The sequence below is a fragment of the Neofelis nebulosa genome, chromosome 11 (genome assembly GCF_028018385.1).
Source record: "Neofelis nebulosa isolate mNeoNeb1 chromosome 11, mNeoNeb1.pri, whole genome shotgun sequence".
NCBI classification, from domain to species: domain Eukaryota; kingdom Metazoa; phylum Chordata; class Mammalia; order Carnivora; family Felidae; genus Neofelis; species Neofelis nebulosa.
The window spans coordinates 37,370,539-37,383,293 of NC_080792.1; the positions used below are offsets into that span (position 1 = coordinate 37,370,539).

General features: G+C 39.6%; 1 protein-coding gene across 6 annotated transcripts in view; it reads left to right on the top strand.

Moving 5' to 3' along the window:
* The first annotated feature begins 3,502 nt into the window (after positions 1-3,502).
* RPRD1A (regulation of nuclear pre-mRNA domain containing 1A) overlaps positions 3,503-12,755 on the top strand; it is a 69,879-nt gene continuing 60,626 nt past the window's right edge. For 4 of the 6 annotated variants that reach the window (XR_009250982.1, XR_009250983.1, XM_058692333.1 and 1 more), the window contains exon 1: positions 3,504-3,819. Coding sequence is in view for 4 of the 6 variants with exons in the window: in XM_058692333.1 (XP_058548316.1) it covers positions 3,669-3,819 (151 nt within the window). In the remaining 2 variants the exon portion in view is untranslated. Of the gene's footprint in view, positions 3,820-12,755 lie in introns of all 6 variants that reach the window. The other 2 variants (XM_058692336.1, XM_058692335.1) reach the window with 1 other exon arrangement.

Genomic DNA, 12,755 nt, shown 5'->3' on the forward strand with positions numbered 1-12,755 from the left:
ACTGCAAGATCATGACCTGAGCCAAAGTCAAATGCTTAACCGAGTAAGTCACCCAGGTTCCCTACCTTCATTCTTTTAATATGATGTATAATATTGATTGGATTTTGTATTTGAACTACCCTTGCATTCTTGGAATAAATCCCACTTGGTCATGATGTATAATCCTTTTAATAGGATGATGGATTGGGTTTGGTAGTATTTTGTTAAGGATTTTTGCTTCCATATTCATAAGTGATATTGGTCTAGTCTCTTCTTGCAACAATCTTTTTTTTTTTTTTTAATTTTTTTTTCAACGTTTTTTATTTATTTTTGGGACAGAGAGAGACAGAGCATGAACGGGGGAGGGACAGAGAGAGAGGGAGACACAGAATCGGAAACAGGCTCCAGGCTCCGAGCCATCAGCCCAGAGCCTGACGCGGGGCTCGAACTCACGGACCGCGAGATCGTGACCTGGCTGAAGTCGGACGCTTAACCGACTGCGCCACCCAGGCGCCCCAATCTTTTTTTTTTTTTAAGTTGAAGGAGCGCATCTCTTTGTTACTTAGTGGCCATTCCAAGAAAGCCAAAGATAGTTTTGTCTTTAATTTTTTTTTTTTTTAAGTTCATTCATTTTTGAGAGAAAGAGAGAGACAGAGCATGAGTGGGAAGGACAGAGAGAGGGAGACACAGAATCTGAAGCTGTCAGCACAGAGCCTGATGTGGGGCTTGAACTCACAAACTGGGAGATCATGACCTGAGCCAAAGTCGGATGCTTAATGGTTAGAGCCACACAGGCGCCCCAAGCCAAAGATAATTTATGGGGGGAAAATGCATCATTCTGATTTAAAATTTTTTTAAATTTATTTTGAGAGAGAGAGAGAGACTGCAAACAGGGGAGGGATCTGAAGCAGGCTCTGCGCTGAGAGCAGTGAGCCCGATGTGGGGCTCCAACTCACAAACCGTGAGATCATGACCTGAGCCCAAGTTGGATGTTTAACCATTGAGCCGCCCAGGTGTCCCAACATTATTCTGAATTTGAGGCCTGTATTTGGAAAGGCAAATCAAGAAGTATAGTCAGAGGAGGGGTGCCTGGGTGGCTCAGTCAGTTAAGCATGACTTTGGCTCAGGTCATGATCTTTCTGCTTGTGAGTTTGAGCCCTACATAGGGCTCTATGCTGCCAGCACAGAGCCTGCTTCAGATCCTCTGACCACCTCCTCTCTGCCCCTCCCCTGCTTGTCTCTAGCTTTCTCAAAATACATAAATAAACTTAAAAAAAAAGAAAGTGACATAATTTGAAGGTTTTTTTTTTTTTTTAAAGAAGTATAGTCAGAGTATATTATGAAAACAAGTTATAATTATCTAAGGGCATATGCAGTTACAGCCAATATTTTTAAAACACAGCAATAAGTACCAATGTCAGTAAATATAGAACTAACAGCTTAGTGTGGAAAGCCATGTCACATACATGTACAGAATACTGTAGAAGTTCAGAGCAGGAACAGCCAAATCAGAGCAAGGACTAAGGCAGACGGAAGAGTTGGTGCTTTTACTGGGTCACTGAGAGCAAAATCTCGCTGGAGAGAGAACAGATAAACTATATAAGCATACATAACATAGATTAGTAGTGTAAGTGCTAAAGAAGACATTCAAATCAGTAAAGGAACTTTTTACATGCATTGAACTGGCTGGGAAGGAAAAGAAGGTGGAATTTAAGATGGTCTTTAAATTTCAGGTAGAATTGAGGTAGAGAAGGAGGGAGTGGGATGAATCAGAATTTTAGGTAAAGACATAATTTGGAAGATGATATGTAGGAATTCTGGTGGCTGAACGAGAATAGTGTAGAAGATACACTGAGGTCTCAGAAGACAGGTAAGTTAAACCTGAACAAAGTGAAGGCTAAAAACTAGACTAAGTAGATTGGAAAAACAAAAGTATGTACAATAGGGAAAGACAAGAGTGTAGAGACAGGAATAGACCTAGGAGTGAGAGGAAGAGAAAGAAGTCATCTCACCTTTTGAGGTATGGCAGAACCTCAAGCTGTAGTAACATTAAAAATGGGGGGGGGAGGGGCACCTGGGTGGCTTAGTCGGTTGAGCATATGACTTCGGTTCAGGTCATGATCTCACAGTTCCTGGGTTTAAGCCCTGCGTTGGGCTCTGTGCTGACAGCTCAGAGGCTGGAGCCTGCCTCATATTCTGTGTGTGTGTCTCTCTCTCTCCCCCTCCCCCACTTGTGCTCTGTCTCTGTCTCTCAAAAATAAATGCTATTTTTTTTTAATGGGAAAGATAAACTATACTTACGATCAAACAAACAAAAAACGTATTTGATGCCCAGTTGGTGCAAAATTGTTGAACACTGCTTCTCAAAAGATAAGAATTCCTGTGTTTTTTTATGTATCTTTCTAGAAGTTTGTATTAATATTTAGAATGTGACAGTACCTGTTTCTTTTGTGAACTATTGTAGTACTATGTCAAAACGTATGGATTTGTCATACATCATGTCATTTGTCATATGTCAAAATGCTAGATTAATTATGGGATTTCTTTTTTTTTTAATTTTTTTACATTTATTTATTTTTGAGAGACAGAGAGACAGAGCACAAGTGGGGAGGGGCAGAGAGAGGAGACAGAATCTGAAGCAGGCTCCAGGCTCTGAGCTGTCAGCACAGAACCCGACAAGGGGCTTGATCTCACAAGCTTTGAGATCATGACCTGAGCTGCAGTTGGGCACTCAACCAACTGAGCCACCCAGGCGCCCCAATTATGGGATTTCTGAAATTAGTTTTTAATTATACAAGGAATATGTGAAACCATTCTTGTAAAAAAATGAAAACAATAGAAACATAGCTTAAGGACTCCGATTCTGATCCTCCCTTTGACACCACTATTAATGTAGTGTATATTCTTCCAGACTTTTTGCCCTGCATTTACATACTTATGAATTCATATAAAATATACACTTTTATATTAAAAAAACAAATGTTATACTGTATTTTCCCCCAGGAACTTAAAAAAAAAACAACCCTCCAATTCACCACTGGATTTATTAATCTTTTGAACTGCTGCATGTACTCTGTAATATGCAGTATTACAATTTTTAGCCATCTATCTGTTGTGAATGTCCCATCTCTTTAGGGTTAGTAAGCCTGACAAGAAACTAGCATACAGCTCCTTGGGCAAGCATGCGATTTCCCTAGCACTGAGGGCAATTAGCGAAAGTGCAGGGTCACAGGGAAATTGTAATTTTAAAATGTAATTATCACGCCAAATAGTCTTCCAAATTGGCTATGCCAATTCACACGCCTATGTAGATATTTTTAATCACTCCTTTCTTGGCAGACAGTTTTAACCCACGAGGGTTCCAGACTGGGCAACCCCCACTCCGCCCCAGCCTGGCCCAAGCGGCACGCCCCCACATGCCTCCCTAGCGCCAGTTTTGGCCCCGCCCTTCCGCTCAGAGGACCTGCCGCTTGGCCTCGCCTCTTCCGAGGGCGGGGCGTGGGTCGGCCGTGACGTCACTGCCGGCCGGACGCCATCTTGCTGGTTTGCGGCCGGTCTTGGATGTGGCGGCAGCAGTGGTGAGGGCGTGGGGAAGGGTGGGGTGAGGGGGCGAGGCCGCGGCGCGGGCGGCGAAACTCTCCTCCCCTCAGCCCCACCGCGTGGGACGGCGTGAACGCGGTGTCGGAGGGATGTCAGCCTTCTCTGAGGCGGCGCTGGAGAAGAAGCTGTCGGAGTTGAGCAACTCGCAGCAGAGCGTGCAGACCTTGTCCCTGTGGCTCATCCACCACCGCAAGCACTCCCGGCCCATCGTCACCGTGTGGGAGCGGGAGCTGCGTAAAGGTGAGTCGCCCCGCCACCCGGCCTGTTCCCTGGTGCCGCCGGGATCCCCCTCCCCGCGAGCTCCACTTCCCCAGCGACCCCAGCTCCCCGCTGCCCGGCACCGCCCTACCCAGCGTGCCCGGCTTCCTGGCGTCGGTGGTCCGCCGGCTAGGAGGAGCGGCGTGCACTGCGCTTCCCGCAGAACCTGCGGTTAGTAGGTATTGTTGCATAAGGAATGAAGGATCAAAACAAAACACAACTCCTTCTGATTTAACACAGAGGCCGTAGCCAGGAACTCAGGACTCTGCCTCTAATTAGGGCCAGAAATTCAGGCAGTCAGGTATCTTTTTCATTCTGTGGGTTATAATGGAGGGTAAGGGTGAAAATAGGGAAGTGGAAAGGAAAAGATTGGCGTGCGGATGGGAGTTAATTCCATCATTTCTATAACGCATCAACTCAGTCTTGAAAAATTAATAGAGGAATCGGAATTTTAGAATTGGGGAATGTGAAATTGCATCCATGCCTGATGCAGTGAAGGAACCCTGAATTTGTAGATTTTAGAGGACTAGCATTCGGTGAATTTATTATTAATTTCTGGATTGCGGTTGCCTTACCTGAAAATGAGGGAGTTACATTGAGTCACCTAAAGTCTTTTCTTGCTCTATGATTATGTACTTTCAGGGCAGCATGTTTGTTTTGCAAAACATCAGTCCTGTAAATGAAGTTAACTTTTTTGAGCAGTAGTCTGCTCTCGCTAAAATACTCAGAATCATTTCACTTCTGCAGAGCGACTTTATCTGTAAGAACTGATTGTCAGTGAGACTAAATCATTTGCTTAAAGTCTGGGTTTTAACCGTAATTCTTAATTCATTGCGTAGAAAGAATGTGCGCTTCTCGTTAATGCTTCATTCTCATGTATCGATATGCTGGTTATTTATTAATTAGGGGTTTTAACAGCCATTATTAATCAAAATGGATGCTTGTTTACTGACCTATATGAAAGCTGTATGATGTGATGTATTAACATGGGAGCTAAAATGTGGCATTGGCTATAGGGAATGGAAACAAACTGTCCTTGTGTATTTGCTTGTGGTTAATCTCTTAAGAGAAATGGACCTTGGAGTGAGGTTTTTCAGTTCATATATGTGTCTCTGTATTGGTGCTCAGGGAGGAATTCATCATCTGTGAGTGACCAGAAAGGTTTGAGAAACATAAGATATAAAGGTCTGGAAAATAGCTGAACTCTGAGAAGGAAGTAGTTGTCTTTGCTCCTATACTTTACTAGATTTTGAAATAAGCAAAAGGCTTATACTTTTTGGGGGGTTAGGGAAGAGTATTAGAAACACATAATCAGTAAAGGATTGGTACCCAGACTATCTTAAGAACTACCACAAAGCAATAGAAAAATGGCAGTACTATTAAAGGTGTCCCATGAGCAGAAACCTGAAAGGCCAATGAATGATACTTAATCTTACTGATAAGGAAAGAATAAACCAATGAGGTACCACTTTATACCCTTCAGTTTGCAAGAATTGGTGAAGATGAAAAAAAAAAAAAGAATTGGTGAAGATGGGGAGAAACAGGAACTCTCCTACACTACTGGTTGAAGTGTAAAAAGGAGATAAACTCCATGACTTCCTAATGAAGTTGAAGGTATATATCCTTTGACCTAGCAGTTCTTCTAGGAATGTGTCTTAGAAACTAATACATGTCCTCAAGGAGTTACGTTTATTGTAGCTTCTTAGTAACAAAATTAGAAACAGCTGTGGGCTAATATATTGAAACATTCATGGAATATAATACCGACCAGCAGTTTTCCTGAACAGACTAGAGCTCCATGAAACAACATCACTGAATTAAAAAAACAACAAACAAGCAAAATGTTGAGCTAAGAAAGCAAGGTGCAGACCAGTATGCCATCTGGTAAAGTTTGAAAACAGTTTGAACAATACTCTGCTTCGTTCACAGATACCTGTAGTTACAGTTAGAAAAACATGCATAGTGATGATTAACATCACGTTGCAAGATAGTGCTTACCATAAGGGAGAGAGGAAGTGAAAATGGATCTGTGGTATCTTACATTTTGTATTTTTTTAAAATCATTTGATACCTGTGGGAAAGTGATAAGATGTGCTATTAACTGGGCTTGGGGTTATTTCCATATGTTTAAATGATTTATAATTAGAAAAAAATTGAATAGATACTGTAGGAGGAGAGTGGTGTTGGGTGATGATGGTGATGATGGTAATGGTGGTAATGGTGATGATGATCATGCTGCTGCTGCTGCAGTTTTGTTTGGTTTTGCATTATCTGCCAGAAGTTTCCTTTCCTTGACATGACTGTACCTTTGTAGGGTAGAGCCTTTGTGTTCCCCCACCTTTGCAGTGTTTTGCTCATCAACTTTATTTTTTTTAGTGTTTATTTTTGAGAGGAGAGAGAGAGAGAGTTTGTGTGCGCACGCATGCGCGCAAGTTGGGGAGGGGCAGAGAGAGAGAGAGAGAGAGGGACACACAGATTTCAAAATAGTCTCCAGGCTCTGAGCTGTTAGCACAGAGCCTGACGTGGGGGTCGAACTGATGAAGTGAGGAATCATGATCTGAGCCGAAGTTGGACTCTTAACTGACTGAGCCACCGCAGCATCCCTCCTCATCAGCTTTAGGATCCTCCATGGCCTGTAGCATAATGATAAGGCGAATGGTTAACTGAATATCAGCATTGTTTTAGCCATCTTACTGTGATATTGTGAATCCTCACATAATCTCTATAAAATAAATATTTATAAAAGGAATTGGTCAAATTTGAAATAAAGAAATCAATAAGTAACATCAGTAGAACATTTTGTATTAAGCTTGGCATTCTTTAGTTTCTTGAAGTGATTAAAGAAGACAAATGTGACATGGGTAGGAAAAATTACTGTTCAAAATATAAGAATCAGGTAAAATGGTAATGTCACACATGGTAATTATCCAGTTATGAAGATTTCCTTTTTTGTTCTACCTTCCTTATTTTTGCCTCTTTTAAAGAATTTCTGGGGTGGGGACAAAAAAAGAATTTCTGTTTGCAGGTATATATCCCAAGGCCTTTATGAAGACTATAAAGTAGCCATATTTTCCCTGAGAAATGTGATAGAGTGTAACCAAAAAACGTAAGGATTTTGTTGTTTTCTAACTGCTTTATTGAGATATAATTAACATATCATACAATCACTCATTTAAAGTGTATAGTTCAATGGTTTTTAGTGTATCGTAAAGTTGTGAGACCACCACCATAGCCAATTTTAAAACATTTTCATCACCCAGAAAGAAACTCTATGCCTTTTAGCCATTATCCCCCAAACCCCTCCACTTTCCCTAGCCTTAGGCATCCATTAGTTTATGTTGTCTATAGATTTGCCTATTCTTAGCATTTCACGTAGTGGAAGTATACAACATGTCATCCTTTGTGCTTGATTTCCTTTGATTAGTATAATGTTTTCCAGGCTCATCTGTGTTGTAGCATTTTTCATTCCTTTTCATGGCCAAATAATAATCCATTATATGGATTTATCCATTCATCAGTTGATAAGACATTTGGTTATTTATGCTTTTTGCTATTATGAGTAATATTGCTATGAACATTTGCATACAGGTTTTTATGTGAATGTTTTTTCATTTTTTTGAATATATACCTATGGGTGGAATTGCTAGGTCATACAGAAACTCTATGTTTAACCTTCTGAGGAACTGCCAGACTTTTCCACAGTGACTGCTTCATATACTCCTACCAGCAGTGTATGAGGATCCAATTTTTCTACACCTTTGTCAGCACTTGTATTGCCTGTCTTTTTTGTAGCCATCCTATTGGGTTGTAAAGTATGATTGTGGTTTTCATATGTATTTTCCTGATGGCTAAGGATATTGAGCACATTGACATGTGCTTAAGGCTATTTGTATGTTGACTTTGGAGAAATGTTTGTTCAGATTCTTGCCCATTTTTACATTTTTTTAAAATGTTTTTTTATTTTTGAAAGGGGGGAAGGGAAGGGCAGAGAGAGACACACACACAGAGAATACCAAGCAGGCTCCAGGCTCTGAGATGTCAGCACAGAGCCTGACACAGGCTGGGCTCGAACTTATGAACTGTGAGATCATGACCTGAGCTGAAGTTGGACACCTAACCGACTGAGCCACCCAGATGCCCCAAATTGATTTCATGTTAATAAAATAACATTAAGTAAAAGATAACGATTTCCTAAAAATATTAAGGATTGGAGTGATTTACATTTTTGCAAATCTTTGTATCTCTCTCTTTTTTTTTTTTTTTAATGTTTATTTATTTTTGAGACAATGTGAGAGAGTAAGTGCAAGCAGTGGAGGGGCAAACAGAGGGAGACACAGAATCTGAAGTGGGCTCCAGGCTTTGAGCTGTCAGCACAGAGCCTGACATGGGGCTAGAAGTCACAAACCATGAGATTGTGACCTGAGCTGAAGTTGGACACTTAACCGACTGAGCCACCCAAGCACCCCTAAGATACATATTTTTTAATGTTTATTTATTTTGAGAGAGAGAGAATCTCAAGCAGGCTCCATGCTCAGTATGGAGCTGGACTCGGGGCTTGATCTCACAAATTGTGAGATCATGACCTGAGCTGCAGTCAAGAGTTGGACACTTAACGGACTGAGCCACCCATGTGCCCATAATATATTTGAAATTTTTATGTTTATAAAATGCGTTAGGAGGATTATAATGAATTATTTAGTTACCTTGCTGTCTTCTAGGTCATTTGGTCATTTTTGGTTCTGTAGCATAACTCTTGGCTGCTCTCAGGTACCTAGAATCTCTTCTTTTTATAATTTTTCCTTAGTCCCTTCTTTAATAACTGAGAAATTAAGTAAAAATTTTACTGTGCTTACATTAGATGCTTGGACTTTCCAGGTGTATTAAAAAATACACAGATATATCTTAGTAACAACATGCACATAATGTAAAATTCAAAAGCCAAAAAAGGTTATAAAGAGGGGTAAGACTCCTTCCGATTATTCTTCTCTTCTTTACCCACAGATTTTCCCCACCTAGAATCAATTTAACAGTTTATATATTTTTCCAGAATTTTCTATGTATATACAGTCATATATATAATTTTTTTCTTTCTTGTTTAGACAAATGGTAGAGTATTACATAGACCAACATGTAGACTTTGCTTTGCTTTGCTTTTCTTCCTTTTAATATATCTTTCAGATTGTTGCATATTGATAAAAATGGTGTTGCTTCATTAAAAAAAATTACTGCATTGTATTCTGTTTTTTGTTTTTTTTTGTTTTTTTTTTTTTTTTATTTTTTTTTTTCAACGTTTTTATTTTTTTATTTTTGGGACAGAGAGAGACATAGCATGAATGGGGGAGGGCCAGAGAGAGAGGGAGACACAGAATCGGAAACAGGCTCCAGGCTCTGAGCCATCAGCCCAGAGCCTGACGCGGGGCTCGAACTCACGGACCGCGAGATCGTGACCTGGCTGAAGTCGGACGCTTAACCGACTGCGCCACCCAGGCGCCCCTGTATTCTGTTTTTTGGACGCACCAAAATTTATAACTGTTTCTTTATTGATGAACATACAGGATGGGTCTGTTTTTAATATTAATATTTATATATTAATTTTTGTTACTAAATATTCTAGTGTTTTTCTTAATGGTTTCAGCTGACTTAGACACCATAATAGAGGGGCCCCCTGGTTGGCTCAGTCAGTTAAGCATCCGACTTCGGCTCAGGTCATGATCTCACGGTCCGTGAGTTCGAGCCCTGCGGTCGGGCTCTGTGCTGTCAGTTCAGAGCCTGGAGCCTTCTTTGGATTCTGTCTCCCTCTCTCTCTGCCCCTACCCGCCCCCCCTCCCCCCCATGCTCTGTCTCTCAAAATATGAATAAATGTTAAAAATTTTTTTTTTAAAGTAATTTCATTAAAAAAAAAAAAGAGAGAGAGACCATGATAGAAATGGTTAGGCCTTAGTGTATTGTACCATTTTTTTTAATGTTTATTTATTTTTGAGAGAGAGAGAGAGAGAGAGAGAGAGCGAGCATGAGTGGAGGAAGGGCAGAGAGAGAGAGAGACAATCTGAAGCAGGCTCCAGACTACAAGTCAGCACAGAGCCTGGTGCGGGGCTTGAACTCACAAACTGTGAGATCATGACCTTTTCAGTTTATATATTAGCTTAAAGAGAATTCACATCTTTTTAATGGTAAATCATTTTAGGCTGAGAATCATGCTGTCTTACTCTAAATGTATTTATTATAATTCTTTAAATAAGTGGTTCTCAAGCTTGTTTATGTATCAGTTCTTGATATTTATAAAGGTTTGTAAAGACTATTGTGCAGTGCACCCTTAACTTTAGAATAATTTTGTGCTAAATGTATCTTGTTTAATTCTAGTACAGACTAACAGAAGGATGTGTCAAAGGATTAAGCCACATTACACAGAAAGACTTAAAACTGAAAAAATATTTTTTGCAAAGTGAGAAAATGGCTTGCCTTAGTTGATTTTTGTGATGGCATGCTTTGGTCTAGCTCAGGGAACATCAATCTGCTTCAAGAGCGTGGCTTAAAATCCTCATCTACTCAACAGTGTTTGTTTCACTAGTATTTGTACAAATCGTACTGTGTACTGTATTCTGTTTCATATATTACTTTTTAAAATAACTGAAATTTATTTGGGTAGTCAAGGACCATATTTTTGCTTATCAGAAAATTCAGTTTTCTTAGCAGAGTATCATGAATTATTATCTTTAACAGCACTTAATGATGGTTAATTTTATGTGTCATGCCGACTGGGCCACGAGGCAGCTAGGTATTGGGTCATACAGTATGTTTGTGAAGTAATTTCTGGAAATTTAACATTTGAATGTATAGACTGAGTAAAGCAGATTGCCCTCCTTTAATGTGAGTTGACCTCTGTCAGTTGGAGGCCTGAATTAAAAAAGGGTGACCTTCCTGTAAGTAAGAGGGAACTCTTCCTGCCTGACTGTTCTTTCTTGCCTTTGGACTCACACTGAAACATGGACTCTTCCTGGGTCTGGAGCTGCTTGCAGACGGGACCCACGGGACCTAGCTGCAGATCTTGGGACTTGTCAGCGTCTATAATCTTATAAGCTACTTCCTTTTAATATTATAATCTCTTTATATGTATACACACACATATTTTATTGGTTATGTTTCTCTGGAGAACCCTTATAACGTAGCAGCTTTATCCGGATTTACTACGATTTCGTTAGTAAATCAACTATATTAATTGTGGATTTAATCCAAATAAGTCCCTGTTTGAGAATTTTTAAAAAGCAGTTGATATGCTATAACTGACATATAGCACATAGAAAACTCTTCATGACTAAAAATAATTTCATTTTATGTGTTTATAATTTGGTGCTTTAGATGTTAAGTGATGGTAGAAATGTCAATATGCTGATCACATTTAGTGATCCTTTTTTTTAGCCCCTGTTTCAATGTTACTGAATGGTATTTCTTGAGCACTACAAACTCACCTTGCACAAAACAACCCTTTATGTCATCTTTCCCCACTCTCTCATCCCACTGTTTTTTTGGTTTTGTTTTGTTTTGTTTTGTTTTTGGGGGAGGGGGTGGCTTTCCTGTTCCAGTGAAAGACATTACTGTCCACCAGTTGCCTAAGCTCAGAACTTTAAGTTTGGCTTGGCCCCTTTCCATATGTGCCTCACCTTGAGCTATTTTGTTGCTATTTTAGCACTATCTCTACTGCCCAAGTCCTCATCTTTCACTAACACCCTTGCAATAGCCTCCCATCTAATTTCCTTGTGTTTAGTCTCTTCAGCCATCTGCTTGTCCTCCTTACCAGTGTTAGCATAGAATTACCATATGACCCAGTAATTCCACTTGTAGGTATATGTTCAAAGAGTTGAAATATTCAAGGATTCAAACATATATTTTACAAGACTGCTTATAGCAGTGCTATTCAGAGTACCAAAAGGTCGAACAACCTGAATGTCCATCAATGGATGAATGAATTTATATGGTGCAGTGGAATTCATGCAGTAGGATAGTATTCAGCCAGTAAATAAGAAGGAATGAAGGGCTAATTCTGCCACATTGTGAATGAACCTCAAAAACATGTGAAGTGAAAGAAACCAGAGACAAAAGGTAACATTTTATGATTGTATTCATATGAAATATTCAGAAGAGATAAATCCACAGAGATAGAGAGTGGTTGTCAGGAGCTGGGAGAAGGGGAGGAATGGAAAATGGACGACTTTAATGGGTATGAGGTCATCTGGGGGCATGACAAAAATGTTTTGGAACTAAATACTGTATAGGTGATGGTTGTGGAACTTTATGAATGCACTAACTGCTGCTGAATTAGATACTTTAATGTGGTTAATTTTGTTATGTAATTTCCTAAAAAAAAAAAAAGTCATATAAACACCTTGCACTTTTATGTGTCTCTGTGGTTTTATATACTCTGTTTCTATTTCTACTCTGTCTCTTAGCCTCTAAGCTCTGGTGTCTACCTACTCCTCTCTGCAGCTTCCCCTAGTCCCCAGGAAGAGTTAACTGTCCATTTATAGTCCCTAATGCTTTTTTGGGAATAAAAATTCCAGTTAACATCCTAAATTTATAATGATCTAGTTTGAATTGATACTAACTTTTCTTCAGTAGCATACAAAAACTGTTCCTATAGAGCTGTCTCCCCCCCCCTTTGTTATTACTGTCACAAGTTACATCTTTGTAAGTTGTGTGCCCATTAAAAGACTTAAAATTGCTGTTCTATATATTTGTCTTTTAAGTCATACAGGAAACAAAAAGAGGGTTACAGATTAAAACATCAATTAATACTGGCTTTTATATTTAATTATATAGTTACCTTTACTGATGATCTTTATTTATATGTCTTCTAGTTACTATCTAACATCCTTTCATTTCAGGCTGCCGGAGTTTCTTTACCATTTCTTGTAGGACAGATC